At 41.6% G+C, this 18,385-nt stretch overlaps 1 protein-coding gene across 10 annotated transcripts in view; it reads left to right on the top strand.

Annotated features, from left to right (window-relative positions):
• ALS2 (alsin Rho guanine nucleotide exchange factor ALS2) overlaps positions 1 to 18,385 on the top strand; it is a 62,923-nt gene that overhangs the window by 14,655 nt on the left and 29,883 nt on the right. For 8 of the 10 annotated variants that reach the window (XR_009453731.1, XR_009453732.1, XM_059702768.1 and 5 more), the window contains exons 2-10: positions 3,246 to 3,324; positions 3,992 to 4,146; positions 7,646 to 8,577; positions 10,557 to 10,914; positions 12,527 to 12,695; positions 13,702 to 13,798; positions 15,731 to 15,808; positions 16,085 to 16,267; positions 17,898 to 18,069. Coding sequence is in view for 8 of the 10 variants with exons in the window: in XM_059702768.1 (XP_059558751.1) it covers positions 3,305 to 3,324; positions 3,992 to 4,146; positions 7,646 to 8,577; positions 10,557 to 10,914; positions 12,527 to 12,695; positions 13,702 to 13,798; positions 15,731 to 15,808; positions 16,085 to 16,267; positions 17,898 to 18,069 (2,164 nt within the window). In the remaining 2 variants the exon portion in view is untranslated. Of the gene's footprint in view, positions 1 to 3,245; positions 3,325 to 3,991; positions 4,147 to 7,645; positions 8,578 to 10,556; positions 10,915 to 12,526; positions 12,696 to 13,701; positions 13,799 to 15,730; positions 15,809 to 16,084; positions 16,268 to 17,897; positions 18,070 to 18,385 lie in introns of those variants that run through there. The other 2 variants (XM_059702773.1, XM_059702774.1) reach the window with 2 other exon arrangements.

The following is an 18,385-nucleotide window of genomic DNA, read 5'->3' as shown; positions in this document are numbered from 1 at the left end:
TCTTAGGGGAGGACTGAGGAGCAGCCATAGCTGTTTGCTCTGCCCTGTTGATTCCCTGAGACCCCGCCCCACCCAAACTGTGCTCAGAGGCTTTTGCATATGAGTGACCTGGCCCTTTGCAATCTAACATTACCTAATAAACTGCAGCTGGGTCAGAGAGACCCAGAACATCCAAAAGAAGGCCCAAGGCCCCACAGCAGCTTGTATTGCTTCACAGCTGGACCTCATCTCGCACCTCCAAATCCCAAACAAAGAAGAGGAATCTGCAGATCTCTCCGTAGCTCCTGCTGGGTAGCTTCACGCAGAGGCTAAATTAGCACCTCCTTAGAGATTCAAGTGCCAGTGTACCCAGTGGTCAGAGTGGGACCATCCAGATAACAACTCCTCAGATCCATAAGGGACACACTCAGGGGGCAGACTCAGTGAGCACCAAAGCCCCACTGAAGCAAGTCTTGCCCCAAAAGGGTGTGTCCAGCACAGAAGTTCTCCCACCATAGGTAGACACAGCTGATTCTCACAGCCAATTGGCCTGGAGGTCAATTCCTCCCAGTGATACCCACTACAATCAAGGCTTAACTACAACAAGACTGTGCACACAGTCCACAAAGGGGTGTACCAAGAGTGTCCACCTCAGGTAATTGGGGAGGCTGAACTACTGGGCCTATAGGTCACCTAGCACAGAAAGCCACTCTATCAACACAGGGAAGCAGCCAAAATGCGAGACAAAGAAACAGGTCACAAATGATAAATGGAAGAAAGCAAACTACTGGATATAGATTTCAAAACCAAACTTAGAAGGCTTTTCAAGAATTTTCTAGAAACCGCCAATAAATTTAGTGAGACCCTCAATAAATCTAGTGAGACCCTCAAGGATATGAAAAAGGACCAAATAGAAATTAAGCATACACTGACTGCAAAGAATATTATACAGAGATCCAACAGCAGACTAGAGGATCGCAAGAATCAACTCAAAGATTTGAAATACGAAGAAGTAAAAAACACCCAACTGGAAAAGAAAAAAGAATCCAAAAATATGAGGATAGTGTAAGGAGCCTCTGGGACAACTTCAAGCGAACCAACATCTGAATTATAGGGGTGCCAGAAGAAGAGAGAGATCAAGATATTGAAAACCTATTTAGCCGAAACCGGTTTGGCTCAGTGGATAGAGCGTCGGCCTGCGGACTGAAAGGTCCCAGGTTCGATTCCGGTCAAGGGCATGTACCTGGGTTGTGGGCATATCCCCAGTAGGAGATGTGCAGGAGGCAGCTGATTGATGTTTCTCTCTCATCGATGTTTCTAACTCTATCTCTCTCCCTTCCTCTCTGTAAAAAAATCAATAAAATATATTTAAAAAAAAAAAGAAAAAGAAAACCTATTTGAAGAAATAATGACAGAAAACTTCCCCTACCTGGTGAAAGAAATAGACTTCCAAGTCCAGGAAGCGCAGAGAACCCCAAACAAAAGGAATCCAAAGAGGCCCACACCAAGACACATCATAATTAAAATGCCAAGAGCAAAAGACAGAGAATCTTAAAAGCAGCAAGAGAAAAACAGTTACCTACAAGAGAGTACCCATAAGATTGCCACCTGATTTCTCAACAGAAACTTTACAGGCCAGAAGGGAGTGGCAAGGAATATTCAAAGCGAGAGTAGCAAGAACCTACAACCAAGATTACTTTATCCAGCAAAGCTATCATTCAGAATTGAAGGTCAGATAAAGAGCTTCACAGATAGGAAAAAACTAAAGGAGTTCATCACCACCAAACTGGTATTATATGAAATGCTGAAAGGTATTCTTTAAGAAGAGGAAGAAGAAGAAAAAGGTAAAGATAAAAATTATGAGCAAGTACACTTCTATCAACAAGTGAATCTAAAAATCAAGTGAATAAATAATCTGATGAACAGAATAAACTGGTGAATATAATAGAATCAGGGGCATAGGAAGGGAGTAGACTGACAATTCTCGGGGGGAAAGGGGTGTAGAGGGTTCGGGAAGAGACTGGGCAAAAATCATACACCTATGAATGAGGACAGTCGGGGGGGAGGGGTAAGGGCAGAGGGTGGGATGGGAACCGGGTGGAGGGGAGCTATGGGGAGAAAAAAGAGGAACAACTGTAATAATATGAACAATAAAGATTTATTTTTTAAAAAAACTGTCACATAATGATCATATTTATCAAATGAATAGCATTTATTAAAATTATTCAGATATATCTTTTGTTTACATAGTATCCTTCATCCAAATTTGAATGATTCAAACTCTTTCTAAAATAAGCATTAGGTAGAGGGTAATTTCCTCCAGATATACAGATGGGAAACCATAAGAATTCACAGGCAACCTGGTATAAACAGATGGCTCTTACATCATTCCTGCTGGTAGGGGCTGTTTTAGAGTACAGTGACCAGGTTACATCTTTCTGCAGAAAAATCATAAATTTGGCCCCAGTATTTTTATGGTTCACACAAATAAAACCTTATTGCCTTTATTTTCATGAGTTTTGGTGTCCTTAAAAATGTGAATTTTTAGTTGAAACGCATTGAGTATTACTGTCTGCCTGTTTATATTTCTCTCTATTTCTTAAACATTAAGTTTCTGAACTGATGGGTCATGATATTTGTACCATAATTTTCATATAGCTCTTTTCTATTCAGTGGTTGATTTTAAAACATATTTTACTCTTCCCTTTGGATTATGGTTTTGAATTGAGGTTGATTTTAGGAAAACACTGCTAGTTCCAATAACTGAAAAACTTTCTATTTTAATAATGTAATTTTTGTGTCCATTACTGCAAAATGTAAATTAAAACTACTTGATACATTACCGAAGGGATTTTAGGAATTCTTACTTAATTGGTACTTAAATGTTCGTTTGTTCCAGAGACATTTAAAAAGTAACCTTAATGTTTATGAAGTGAACTTAACACATTGAGTTTTCAGATTGAACTACTTTCTTTACAATAAAACTCAAACCGAATAAGTCTGTTGCCTTGACAAAGTACAGCCTAATTGTAGCTAGTCTTCCTCTGACATTACATTTTATAGCCAACAGGCATTTTATATGGGCAGGCTCAGTCTATAGTCCTCTTTGGCAGGCGAGATGTGAAATAGTTCAAATAGTTTCACTGCGTATTTATTGCCGAGTGAATGTGCACTTGTTAGAGGGCTGCTTTTTTTTTAATCTGTGGGATAAAATTGCAAAGCATTCTTTCACTGCTCTTTTTGCTTACCTGCGCTCTGACATTTAGGTCTTTAGATGCTTTTGCAAAGAGGAAACGATTTGGTGATGGAGTGCTCCCACTGACCGATGGACTCAAAGAAGAGAAGGTAAAAACCATTTCTTCTTTCCCTGTCCTTGTAGGAAACCACAGAAAGCATGTCCACATACGTGTAGCTTCTTTTAACTTTAATTTTCTTGTTGGTAGTTATTTAGTAGGAATAGTGAATGACATTTGTGTTGGTTGGTAGAGAAAGATATTGAAATAAAGCTGATTAGTGATAAGCTTTGTTGCTAGGTCCTTTAAATTTGGTTCTTAAATTTTTTGATAAATTCTAGAACTTAAATGCAGTGTGAAGTGAAATATGGATCCCTATTCCTTCTATCTTCCTCATCAAATACTTTGTTACCACATTACAAACAAAAGTTTAAAAGAAAACTCCAACTTGGGGCATGTTATAACTTTAATACCTAAACAAGGAATTAATGTATCGAGAAGTTAAGATCTTGACATTTTATGCTACGAAATCATAAACCTTCAAAAAATAACCCAGGTTTTGTTTGCTTCTTAGGTAGAGATAAAGTAATTTGTGGGTTTAGATTATTTATATAATTAGTTTTATCTCCACTTTTGTGCGAAAGCATAAAATAAGTGCTACTTAAATTATCTGACCCAGTCTCCTATGTGCTGGTAAAAGGTGCCAGTCCTATGACATACTAGTAAGATACAGCTCTGAGTTGCAGGAACATTTAAGTGATTTTTCTTCATGTGTGTAGCTCAACAAAGGCAGAAGGATCCAAAGAAAGAGGCCTGGTCCATGTCTGGCCAGCGGGATCCTGCTCTGTAACCCCAGAGAGATTGCCCGGCTGGGGAGAAAGGACTGTTCTTCAGGCGGCCCTGGGAGTGAAGCATGGAGTTCTTCTGACGGAAGGTATTGCAAAGAATGGCTTAGCCCAGCCGTGGGCAAGCTACGGCCCGCGGGCCGGATTCAGCCCGTTTGAAATGAATAAAACTAAAAAAAAAAAAGACCATACCCTTTTATGTAATGATGTTTACTTTGAATTTATATTAGTTCACACAAACACTCCATCCATGCTTTTGTTCCGGCCCTCCGGTCCAGTTTAAGAACCCATTGTGGCCCTCGAGTCAAAAAGTTTGCCCACCCCTGGCTTAGCCAATGGGAACTGAGAGTCTAGCGAATGTCTGAGTGTGGAAGAGCAGGAAGAGAGTTACTGGATGCCAGGTGTTTTTAATGAACTCTGCTGAAGCTTATATTCTTTTTGTTTTCAGAATATGTTTTTATTCCCTTTATCAGAAATTGGATTAATTCTTAAATTTAAGATATATACTTTATCAGAAATCAGATTAATTCTTATATATCTTTTTAAAATATATTTTTATTGATTTTAGAGAGGAAGGGAGAGGGAGAGAGAGATAGAAACATCAATGATGAGAGAATCATCAATCAGCTGCCTCCTGCATGCCCCACACTGGGGGATCGATCCCACAACCCATGCATGTGCCCTGATCAGGAGTTGAACCATGACCTCCTGGTTCATGGGTTGATGCTCAACCACTGAGCCATATTGGCAGGGCTAGCTAGTTCTTATATTTAAGATATACCATAACTAGAATAAAAGGGAGAATGATAGTTTTTCTTTCATTAATCTGACTTTTATTACAGGGATGTTTCAGCCTAGAACCCAGAAGGATAGAGGGAAAATTATTTTTCCTCCCCTATGGAACAGTGGACTTTACCCTTTGCCCTATAGTTTAGATGTATAGTAAGCATATACCACCTAGGTTTGTATAAGTACACTCTATGACAGTGATGGCAAACCTATGACATGCGTGTCAGGTGACACGCAAACTCATTTTTTTGGTTGATTTTTCTTTGTTCAATGGCATCTACACTAATAAAAGAGAAAAATGGTAATTGGCATACGACGCTACCCTTTTCATTGGCTAATCAGGGCTATATGCAAATTAACTGCCAACTAAGATTGGGAGTTAACTGCCAACTAAGATTGGCAGTTAACTGCCAAAAAGATGGTGGTTAATTTGCATATGTAGGCACAATGCAGGGAGGAGAAAGGGAAAGCAGGAAGAAGCCCCCTGCCACTGACAGTGTTCGGAAACCCAGGGGGGAGCTAAGAGCTGGGGGGCAGGGCAAAGGCGGCCCCGGGGCTGCCTTTGCCCTGCCCCCCAGCCATGATCGGAGAATCAGGTGCCTTTTCCGCCCTGGCCAGTGATAGCAGGAAGTAGGGGTGGAGCCAGCGATGGGAGCTGGACACGGTCGAAGCTGGCAGTCCCAGGATCTAGGGGTCCCTTGCCTGGGCCTAAAGCGGAGCCCACGATCGCGGGGCCGCTGCAGCTGCGGGTCCCCGCTGCCCGGGCCGGACGCCTCAGCCAGAGGTGTTAGGCCTGGGCAGGGGCGGAGCCTGCAACCACGGGGAGCTGGGGGTCCCCTGCCCAGGCCTGACACCTCTGCTGGAGGCCTCAGGCCTGGTCAAGGGGCCGATCCGGTGATTGGTGATCGGAGGGTGATGAGGGTCAACTCCTCTGGCCGAGGCATCAGGCCTGGGTGGGGGGCGGAGCCGGGGATTGGGGGGATATGATGGTCCCCTTGCCCAGGCCTGAAGCCTGGGTCAGAGGCGTCAGGTTTGGGCGGGGGGTGGAGCAAGCAATCAGAGGGAGATGGGGGTCCCCTGCCCAGGCATGATTCCTGGGCCAGAGGCCTCAGGCCTGGGCGGGGGCCAGAGCCAGTGATCGGTGGGAGATGGGGGGCCCCTGTCCAAGCCTGATACCTCTGGCGGAGGCCTGGGCAAGGGGCCGATCAGGCGATCGGAGGGTGATGGGGGTCTACGCCTCTGGCCGAGGCATCAGGCCTGGGCAAGGGGTAGAGCCAGCAATCGGAGGGGTCTGGGGGTCCCCTGCCCAGGCCTGATGCCTGGGCCAGAGGCATCAGGCCTGGGCTGGGGGCAGAACCAGTGATGGGGGGAAATGAGGGTCCCCTGCCCAGGCCTGACGCCTCTGTCAGAGGCGTCAGGCCTGGGCAAGGGGCCGATCCTGCGATTGGAGGGTGATGGGGGTCAACGCCTGAGGGCTCCCAGGATGTGAGAGGGGGCAGGCTGGGCTGAGGGACACTCCACACACACACACACACACACACACACACACACACACACACACCCAGTGCACGAATTTCGTGCACTGGGCCCCTAGTTTCAATATATAAAATAAATATCAAAAATATAAATCTTTGTTTTACTATGGTTGCAAATATCAAAAAAATTTGTATATGTGACACAGCACCAGAGTAAGTTAGGGTTTTTCAAAATGCTGACACGCCAAGCTCAAAAGGTTCGCCATCATTGCTCTATGATGTCCACACAGTGACTAAATCACTAACCAACACATTTATCAGAATGTATTCCTGTTGTTAAGCAGCACACACTGTATATTATTTATATACTAGAGGCTCGGCGCATGAAAATATGTGAACTGGAACGGGGGGACAGTCCCTCGGCCCAGCCTGTGCCCTCTCACGGTCCGGGAGCCCTCAGGGGATGTCTGACTGACTGGAGGCGACTTGGCAGGCTGATCAGGGGATGGAGCCAGCTGGCGAGTGGCTGGCCCTCGCCCTCCTGCCCCCAGTCGTCCCTCCACTGCCGCTGGTCACTGCTGCCCTCTGATCGCCATCCCCTCCCTCTGCTCACTGGCCCGTACCTTGGCTGGCCTGGCGCCGCTTGCTCACCGGCCCTGCCCCCTGCCAATGGGTTGTTCCACCGTTCAGTCGATTTGCATATTATGCTTTTATTATATAGGATAACATTTAAAAATTACACATCGTACAGCACACAACCTAAAGACAGCCACATCTTGTTAACACTGGTGCTTTCTGTACAACCTGGAGGTATAAAATTAATTTCTTAATTTTGGCCAAAATGAATCTAATGTTTTTATACCATTGCCTAAATTTTCTGCTGTTCTGACTTATTCAGTAGTAGTGAATGTTGTAGATATTAACAAATGTGTCTTCTGCCTAACAAACTTTATGTTCTGCTTACTTTATCTTGTCATGATCATTCAGTCTTTGAACAGTGGGACTCTGCTTTTGTAATAGCGTGCGATGGTAGCCGTTGGTAGTGGGTCAATGCTAGAGTTTGTAGGATGAGGCTGAAGGAAAGAGCAATACCCTTCATTTGAAGAAATACCCTGCAATTTGTTGAAATTCTCACTGTATTTCAGAATGTTAGAAGTTGTCATTCATTTAAAGATGAATACATTTGGAATATTATACGCTTGAACCAAATCTCGACACTGTACTTTAGGAAAAAAAATCCTATTTTGTTAAATGTAGAGGGGATTAAAACTTTGCTGATAGATGTCTAGTTAATTCACTACCCCCTCCCCTTTTTAACTTTCAGATGGGGCGGTGTACAGCTTCGGCACCCTTCCCTGGAGAAGTGCACCAGCAGAGACCTGTCCGAGCAGCCCCATTCTAGAACATGCCCTGGCTGGGCAATGTGTCGTTACTGTGGCAGCGGGGAGTTTCCACAGTGGAGCGGTGACAGAAAGCGGTGTCGTGTACATGTGGGGAGAGAACTCCGCTGGCCAGTGCGCCGTCGCCAACCAGCAGTGGGTTCCGGAGCCCAGTGCCGTCAGCATTGCTGACTCCGAGACCAGTCCTTCGTTAGCAGTCAGGATTTTGCAGTTGGCATGTGGCGAGGAGCACACGCTGGCATTGTCGATAAGCAGAGAGATTTGGGCATGGGGTACCGGTTGTCAGTTGGGTCTCATGACCACTACCTTCCCAGTGACAAAGCCACAAAAGGTGGAGCATCTTGCTGGGCGTGTCGTGCTCCAGGTCGCCTGTGGTGCGTCCCACAGCTTAGCACTCGTGCAGTGCCCCCCTTCTCAGAAGCCAGTCCCAGAACGATGTAACCAGTGCAGCCAGCTCTTGATGACTATGACTGACAAAGAAGACCACGTGATTATATCAGACAGTCATTGTTGCCCACTAGGTGTGACGTTGGCGGAATCCCAGGCAGAAAACCAGGCTAGCACTGCCATCAGCCCCTCCACGGAAACCCGGGACAGCCAGGGAGAAGTGTTTGAGAACACACATGTACAGCATGATCCGGCTGTAGCTAACAAACTGAATGTTGGAAATGTTCAGACCACCAGTGGCGATGCTGTTCCCCCCCAACTGGACATCATAGGAACAACGGAAACATCTTCTGCCAGAAATATACCATTGGACCCTGATGCTCCGGCAGGGAATGAACACGTGCAGAAACTGTCAGATCCCTCAAAGAGAGAGAACTCGGAGAACGGTGAAAAGCCAGTGCCATCTCAGGTACCTGCTAAATTTTATAATTGAAAGCTGCTACTGGAATTCAACCATCTTGAGTTTTTCTTTAGAAACTTGAAAATGTTATGGCTTGGTAGCACTTTTTAGTTTCTGAATTTGACTATAAATTATTTTCATAATGTAAGCCTAGATAAGGAAATACCTGGATTAACTCAAAATTACCCTTTATGTTCAAATTCTGGCCTTTTATAATGTTGAAAAATGTCAGGCTGGGTTTGTTTTTTAAGTAGCAAAATTCCCTCCTTTTTTTTTTCGTGGTACGTCTCTCTCCATGCCCCTTGGCTAAGGTACTGCATTTTGGTGGGCTCCTGAATAATTCAACAAAGATTCTGTTATATTCACAAAGATTCTATTATAGAACTGAAAGAGTTAGACCACCCGGCTCTAGCAGAGCCAAACACTAAACATGGGGAGTTGCAGTGTAGAATATTGGCTGTTTTATGATGAATGCTGCCATCTAGGAGAACAGGAAGCTAATACTCAAAAGCCCAAATTCCCCAGTGACATGTAGGGCAAAATTCCCCAAATTATATAGGGCAAAATGACAGGACACTGGGTTAGGGGGTTCGAGATCGTGCTGGGAACTGATTGGTTTGAAGTGTGGTAAGGGCAGTAAATCATTTCTTCAGATCCTGAGTCCAGGTCTGAGGTCTCTTCTCTCTGGTGCCGTGGGAAAGCAGCCAGGGGGACATTCCACATTAGGGCTCAGGAGCCGAAGCATAACTTAGGTCAAGATGTTACCTTTAGCCTGCCAGAGTGGGTTAGGGCCTGCTGCCCCAGGGGCTGCTGGTTATCCAGGGAAAGGCGAGGTCTCTAGAGAGAGAAAACTGATTTCTAGAGCTAGGATTTAAAACTAAATTTAATCAAAGTAATAAAGACCCTTGGTTTCAATGCCTCTGACTAGCATTTAATTCGACAAATGCGTTGAATACCGACTACTTGTCCGGCACTGTGCTAGTTAACAGAAGTTACTTCCTTTAAGAAACTCAAAAGCCAATGTTAAAAATTTTGGTTTGGTTTTTAGTTCAGGATAAATTAAGGAATGTATATGGTACTCTTTGACCTTAAGGTAGCATAGGAAGCAAATTTATTGTGACCTATTTTGATAAAAAGCTTTCTGTGTGTGGTTAGTAGGTGCATTTAATGACTTTGCTGTTTAGTAAATAATGGTGCTTGACAGCTCACAATGAATTTCAGCTGATTTTTCACTAAGGTATTAGAGAACTTGAGTTTGACTTTCTAATACAGCAATGAATAACATGAAGAACATTAGTTCCAAATGTTTAATTATTAACCTCCTACATTTATTCTCTATGGTAGCGAGAGCAAAGGTAATTCTTCAGTTTACCTAGCCTCTGGGCCATGGAAAATAACTCATTAATGAGACAGTAGAAGGACTTGAACTTAGAGTATAAGTTAGGGGCTGATGGGCCAGAATTGTAACATTTCCTGTCTGTATATGTTGTATCTAAATTTCCATTTATAAAACATTTTAAGAAAAGCTTTGTTAAAAACAATTTATTTTTTCCTGATATTTCTTAGTAGCATTCTGTGTAAAGTTTCCTAAAACTGATCGCTAAATAAAGCTTTCATCTTTTCAACCTTCTATCCAGGGCTGTCACAGTACACTTCATATTAAAGATGATGTTCATACTTTTTTTCTCCTTTCCCCTTTTGCTGTGTTTAATTTAATGAATGCAGTTGGGGCTTATTTTTAAGCACCATAGAAAAATTCAACACTCAAAAGGAAGTACTTTTGATGAGGAACTGTATATTTTGTGTACTGATTTCCATATAATGTTAAATCCATGTCCAAGAGGGCATATCTTTAATTTGGAGATAAAGAGACCTTTGTTTTACACTCTTATATTTGCAAATAGTGATAGATGTTAAACTTTTTTTACTGATTGCTATTGTATAAGAACTTATATTTTTATATACTTCTGTATGTGTATGTATTTTAGCCTCTTGTAGAAGAAGCAGTTCCTAATCTTCACAGCCCACCAACCACAAGCACCTCAGCCCTAAACAGCCTCGTGGTCTCGTGTGCATCTGCTGTTGGTGTGAGAGTGGCTGCTACCTATGAAGCTGGGGCCTTGTCTCTTAAGAAAGTTATGAACTTTTATAGTACAGCCCCATGTGAGCCTGGAGCTCAGGCAGGCAGCAGTTCCATAGGCCCAGAAGGTCTGAAGGACAGCAGAGAAGAGCAGGTTAAACAGGAATCCATGCAAGGAAAGAAGAGTTCAAGTCTCGTGGATATCAGAGAAGAAGAATCAGAGGGAGGCAGCCGCAGGCTCTCCCTCCCTGGATTGTTGTCACAAGGTAAGGACATTGCCAGGTTTCGTGAATTGACTTTTGCTGAATCCACGATTCTCCTGACATCACAGGCTATATTATAATCAACTGGCTTTTCTAATTGTTAAGGCTGACATATTTAAATGTCAAAATTTATTTAATTTTGGTCACCTCAGGTGCCTCGTTAGCGCAGTAGGTAGCGCGTCAGTCTCATAATTTTGGTCACCATAGGTGGTTTTAAAAGAAAGTTACATATCTGTCTGCTCTAGAAATAACTTTAGAAGGTACCTTTTTCATGATGTTTACTTCTGCTTGTGAGCTTTTTTATGAATCTCATTCTTTTCTGGAATGCAGCGATGGCCTTATTTCCAAGTTGGGGCCTGTACGACTGAAAGATGGAGTTGCAATGTAACCATTGGACACATGCGGAGTTACTGTACTTGACCTGAAAGTAGAGATAATTTTAAGCTTCAAAAAGAGAAAACTTCATTTTCCAAAACCACTAGCAATAAATCTTTAGAATGTTAAGAAATGACACAGCTGGCCCTTCTACATTTCTCCATCAGTTTAGGCATCTCGGTCATCTAGACTTCTTCTCAAAGTATGTCCTGCAGCCCAGCAATCTCAGCAGCATCTGGGGATCTGCTAGAAACCCAGGGTCTCAGGCTCCACTCCAAACCTGATGCATGAGATATGCATTCTAACAAGATCCCGGGTGACCGTGAGTGCTCTAAAGTTTGGGAATTATTGGATTTGACCAGGAGTTGGCAGACTTTTTCTGTAAGAGCTAAAGAGAAATTTTTTATGATTTGTTGGCCATATAGTCTCTGTTACAACTACTTAACTTTGCTGTCATTGCTTGAAAGCAGCCAGATAACTGAATGATCAAAGCTGTATTCCAATAAGACTTTACAGAAACAAGCGGTGGGCTGTATTTGACCACTGGCTGTCATTTACCAACCCCTGCTTTATACCATTTTGTGCAAAGCTCTAAAGTTAGGAATCCTAGAATAAATTTGCCTTTTCTGCCCTTCCGCTGTTCCCTACACTTGCTCTACTTGTTCATTACACTTTCTTGGACCATTGAGCACTTCTGTTATCTTGCCTCCTAATCCTCACTGCCCTGAATTTTCATCTATGCAAGTAAAACCCTCAGTCTTGGCTAATTTTAGTGTGTGCGTAAAGAAAACCCATGAATAAGTCGTATTAAAACTGAAGGAGAATTTTGTGCCAAATTTTTCTTCTTATTAAATGTCCTTTGCATTTTATAGTTGAGATCTCTTTAAATCACAGATGTGGAATATTGATTTTTGTTATACAGAAGAGGGTTCTATGGGCAAATGTTTGGAAGGGGGCCAGGGTTAGACTGATTTAAGCAGGGCTTTTAATCACAGGACTTGTCAGCCCCTTTTCATGCTAATGTATGCGTGACAGGGCCGCAGTAGGAGGATAGAATGCAGTAGGCAGTATTTGCCAAACTCATTTGACTATTAAATCCCCATTTTTGCGGAGCCTAGTGAATATGCTTCACAAAACCATGTTAGTGTATTTCTTTGAAAATCAGCAGTTTATCAAAATGATCTCTCGCCCTTCCCGATCCCCCATTTACACCCTCACCCCATCTCTGGTTTGTTTTCAGTGTCCCCCAGGCTGCTAAGAAAGGCTGCACGGGTGAAAACACGGACAGTGGTTCTGACCCCGACATACAGCGGAGAAGCAGATGCGCTCCTGCCTTCCCTGAGAACAGAGGTGTGGACCTGGGGCAAAGGGAAGGAAGGGCAGCTGGGGCATGGCGACGTCCTGCCCAGGTGAGTGCTGCCAGGGCTTGCTGTTAGGAATGGACTCCTGCCGAGACTTCTCATCTTGATGTCCCCATAAAGGCAGTCTGGTCTCCTCTAACTCGAAATCGTTATGCACCATTCACTCTGATTTAAAAAACAACTGTGGTCTTAGTCTTGAATTTGTTCCTAACAATAAAGGACTTAAGTATCCATGGCATAACTCTTCATCCCGTCTTTGAAATAGGGTGGGGCACAGCAGGTTAACAGTTATTCGTATGGAAAAATAATACAGTAATTAATAAATACTAATACAAGACCAAACTCTGTCTCATATACTCACAACTATAAACCTACTTTTGCCCCACCCTGTACATTCATCTTGAAACACAGAAAGGCACGTTTGGGATAAAGTTGTATTTCATAGGAACCCTTGCATGCTTCAAAGTTTTAACTTACAATAAAAAAACAACACCCAACATTCTTTTTAACCTGAAAGATGTTTCTCAACTGCCAGAACAACTATAGCTGCAATATTAAGCCATGTCTATCTACCTACCTCAAGGAAAAACTTGTTTTGTTTAAGAGGAACTCTTATGATATTAACAAGTTAGACATTTGTGAAGGTGTGTGACTGAAATGATTATCTAAAACAGTTAATGTTAATGTCTACTCTTAGCAGAATATAGACAACTATAACATTAGGGGAAAAAAAGACTTAACTCCCCTCTCTGGTTGCATTTCATTGTGTCCTAAGTATCTCTCTACTGTATGAATCATTTAATAGTTCAATTATTCTTAATAAGTTCTGAATTGTGGTGATTAATTAGTGATTGATAGACAAAGATTAAGTTGAAACCATCCAAAATTCTATTTAGGAGTAGGTTGAACATATATCCATCATTTTAATTTCAGTGTTTTCTTTTGAAATGTTTATTATTACCTAAAAGCACTTACTCTATAATTTGAGAAAAGTCATGATTCATGCTGAGAATACATTTTTTTTTGAGTTTGTGTGTGTATGTTTTTCTTTAAGGCTTCAACCATTGTGTGTAAAATGTCTGGATGGTAAAGAAATAATTCACCTGGAGGCAGGTGGCTACCATTCCCTTGCACTTAGTGCAAAATCCCAGGTAGGTGGCAAACTAAAACAAGCTGATCTTAATTTCATGGAAGACCAACATGACAAGGTTGAACCATTATTTCTTGAGTATCTGCTATGTGTCAAGCAACAATCCCATATCTCACTTGATCTTTCCAGTGTTTTACATTGCATTGCATTATTTTCATTTTACAGATGGGGAAGAGGGGCTTCGAGAAATTACATAACTTGTCTAAAGTCACACATGTGATAGTAGAGTTTGGATTAAGGTCTATCTGTCAAAGAATCTTTCTATAATGTGCTCTCATGTAAAAACAGAACTTGAAATTTTCCAGGGTATTGGTGAATTTCCATATGTAAGACGCTAAGAAAACAAAGGCGTTTTTCTCTGTTAAAATCGTGGGACCTGAAATTGACCTCCAGCACTTAAAGCCAGGGCCATATACATAACCCTCCTAATAAAAGTAGTTGTTTTAAGCTATTCTTAAACATATACATATACAGTAGGTCCTCGGGTTATGTCGGAGATCTGTTCCTACGGCGCAACGTAATGCAATTTTCGCCGTGAGTCGGAACCCACCTACATAAGCACCTATGTCATTCACATGGAGCACATACACAGCAGTAATGAAGTGAAACAGTAAAAAAACTTTAAAAGAAAGATAACAATTCTGACCTTTACTTGTGGTAAATAAATAATAAAAAACATAAAGCATATATGTCGAAATGACGGAACTTTTTTTTAATATAAATACTGTAAATGGGAGATGGCAACCCTAAGTACGAAATGATGTATGTTGAGTCCGATGTCACCTGAGGACTGCCTGTAATGATTTTTCATGAAAAAATTAACGAAGGCTTCTAAATCCATCAAATACTTTATTTTAAATTTCACATAGCAGGCTAGCCAAAAAAACTAACATAGCCCATATAAATAACTATAAATATTAGGAAAGAAAAGGATAATTTACTATTAACATGATGAATCATCTAAAAGGCTTAAAAATAAGAGCTTAGGAATTACAAAATAGACAATTACAAAATAAACATAATTGTTAGCCTTCTTATATATGTAAAGTAAAGCAGAAAACATAACACAGAAAAAAAGAAGCTATTTACAGTTAAACAAAATATTAAGGCAGTAGGAATAGTCTTAATAGGAAATGTGTAGAGCCTATATGAAACAAACTCAAGAACTCTTCTAATCCTATATAATAAAAGGCTAATATGCAATGGTGGAGCGACTGGTCGCTGATGCTCACTGACCACCAGGGGGCAGACTGGTGAGCCCAGCAGCAGTGGCGGGAGCTTCTCCCGTCTATGCAGCAGCGCTAAGGATGTCCAACTGCCAGGGAGCAGGCCTAAGCTGTCAGTTGGACATCTCCCAAGGGCTCCCGGACTGTGAGAGGGTACAGGGTGGGCTGAGGGACAAGCCCCTCTCTGCACCCCCCGAGTGCATGAATTTCGTGCACCAGGCCTCTAGTAGGTCATAAAAGAAAATAGTAGTAAAGGAAGAGAGGTTTCATTTTTAGATGAGAAGAGTCAGTGTTGCACAAATGCCATTTCTCCCTAGATCATTAAATAAGGACAGTGTAAATTCAATACAGTCTCCCAAATATTCCAATATAATATTTACAACTTGATAAAATGATCTCAAAAGTATTCTAGGAGAGTAAGCATAGGTGGTGAGCCACATAAATTCTGAAAATGAACATAAAGGAAGGATAAGAATTAGCCACATAAAATATTGTTAAACTATACCATCTGCCCATTATCTCTGGTCCTTTTAAAATGAATTTTCTTAATATCTGTTATTTTAAAGAGTAGAAACACTAGTATAAGTAATTTGTGGAAAGACTAGTATAAGTAATTTATGTGTAACTATATATGTGTTAAAGACTCAGAATTGACATGCAAAGTTAGATTCAAAACTCTTACCTGCTTTCCTGTGTTTTTCTAATAGGTTTACTCATGGGGTAGCAATACCTTTGGCCAACTTGGGCATTCCGATTTTCCAACAACTGTTCCTCGTCTTGTAAAGGTACTTTTGTGAACTTGATAACTTCTATAGCAACTTATTCCTGAATTCTAAGTTATAAAAAAGAATCCAGTTCTAAACTTAAAACTAACAAAGGATTCCTTCTTTCCCCTGTTTGTTCGGCATTTGGTTGAGTACATTGCTGGGAAAATTTGCCCTTTGAGATATGACTGACTTTGCACCACACTTGACAAGTAACCTAATATTTCAGTTCCTGTGGAGCTGAAGTTCTTCCTCATTCCTTCATCTTGGACTGACAATATCTTGCTGTCATTGCAGGTAAAGAGTGACAATGGAGTCTGGAGTGTAGCCGCAGGCCAGGATTATTCCCTGTTTTTAGTGGATACAGAAGACTTCCAGCCTGGGTTGTATTACAGTGGCCGGCAGGACCTTACAGAAGGTGACAACCTTCCAGAGAATTCCAGTGGTACTAAGGCTCCAGTACTTCTCTCCTGTAGTAAGGTGAACAGGACTTGGATCCTAAGGCCCACATTCTGTAACACACCAGAAATGCTTTGTCTTTGTCATTTGTGCATATGCCTGTTACTGAGTATCTTTGACTACTGTGTTACACTACTGTGCAAGCCCTTCCCATCCTCTCCTTCACTGCTTATCTCCTTCCCTGACTTATTTCCACAGTGCATATCACCGTCTAATACACTCTTTAACTTATTTATTTGTCTATTGTCTGTCCTCCTTATCTGTAAGATTCATAAGAGTGGGAATTTTAGGATTTCTTTATGTATTGCTGAATCCTCATAGTAAATACTTTGTTTGTTGAATTAACACCTTCATGTAGGAATATTAAAAAGTACACTTTGCAGCGAAGTTTCTTGACTGCATTTGTGGATCTCTCAGAGGTGAATTAGAGATGAATTTTTAACTAAGTGGGCAGTAAAAATCCCAGGAGCCTGACAGGCCACCACAGTGCCCTGTTTCTCTTAGCTTTTCAGTTTATGTACTACTGTTTATCCCTTTTTCATTTGTTGATCTGAATTTCTTTGCTTTCCTACTTTCTAATTCTTTTTCATAAACTTAAATCATTGGCCTGTTTCTGATGTGTTCCTCCCTCGCCCCCACTAAGGTAACTCACATCCTTTAAGTTATATGCCTCAAGGAAATTAACCCTCAAAGCTAGTTCATTCTGGATTTTTTTATTCTTATTGAATAATATATCTTATGGACTGTTTCTTATCCTTGGTGTTCTTCTGGCTATATATATGAGCCGTGAATGTACCCGGACAAGATCTTTCTTGCTGAAGGCAACACTGGCTGAGATTTGGCTCTTAACCTATATATAGCCTGTTACTCCAGACACACTAATTGACTGTTTGTGGTTGTTGGCCCTGGTTCCACATTCCCCACCCAGGATGCCACAGTCCAGATAAAGGACGAAATGTCCTGATGAAAAGGATGAGGCTCTAATAGGTTTCTTTAGTTACAATGGGATTTTAATAGTCCGTTGGGTCTGCAGCTTGGTTACCTAGTTTAATAGGCATATGTGAATAAAGGCATTTTGAATGTTTTTATTCAGTGGTGTCATGAATAAATGAAAGAAGTACATTTTTAAATAAAATCCCTTTATGTTGTAAAGTACTTTTAAAAGGCAAGATAACTCCCAGACCTTTGTTATTTTGGTCTATAACACAGAATCTTCTTTGCTCTCATTTATCCTATTTTATGCAAAAAGGAGTCCTATCTACATCATTTGGATCTTTGTATATTCAGGGTGTGTGTCTGTGGTACTAAACACATATAATATGGAATAAAAGGGTTTTTGGCAATTAAGTATAGTGTATGTAGTTAGTTATAGGTACAGATATACATATATAACTATGGTGTACTGGTAAACCATCTCTAACATTGACATCAAAACAAAACCAAAAAGCCCTGCTCCTGTAGTCTTTGCCATTTTTGTTTGTAATTTTATTATTGCCTATTTCAAGCTACCAGTGGTTTCATTATCAACTTTCAAAATTCCTGAATATTTGCCAGTTGGCTTCTCCCCAGCTGATATAAGCCAGCTGCAGTGTCCAAATCGCTGTTAGTAAATTATATCTTATATTTAATCTTTTCTTGTCCCGTGTTTTAGCTTGGATATATAAGCAGAGTGGCAGCCGGAAGAGACAGCTATCTAGCCTTGGTGGACAAGAATATTATGGGGTATATTGCCAGTCTCCATGAGTTGGCTGCTACAGAAAGACGGTTTTATGCAAAACTAAGTGACATCAAATCTCAGATTCTCAGGCCTCTTCTCAGTTTAGGTAAGTAGAACACTCTTATTTTACCTGTTCTTCCTGTATTTGCGTTATGGTTTACTCCTTGCTTTCCATTCTCTTCTTTTTGTACATGAGCAGTCAACACCTTGGAAACCATTCCCACGTTTTCAGTGGCACAGCTGCCACTGCCCTATCCTACCACTCCCGGAGCTCCTGCTGTGGAAGTAGAAAATGGAGCTTTCGAAATATTCATGGCAGAGAAGCAGAAATAGCTTTGGGAAAGTTGATCCTAGGAGCTAGACTTCCAAACAATACTCTAGCCCCACCAACCCTAAGATATATTATACACTTAATTTGTTAT

The sequence above is a fragment of the Myotis daubentonii genome, chromosome 7 (genome assembly GCF_963259705.1).
Source record: "Myotis daubentonii chromosome 7, mMyoDau2.1, whole genome shotgun sequence".
Lineage (NCBI taxonomy): Eukaryota > Metazoa > Chordata > Mammalia > Chiroptera > Vespertilionidae > Myotis > Myotis daubentonii.
This window is presented reverse-complemented; position numbering and strand designations above follow the sequence as displayed.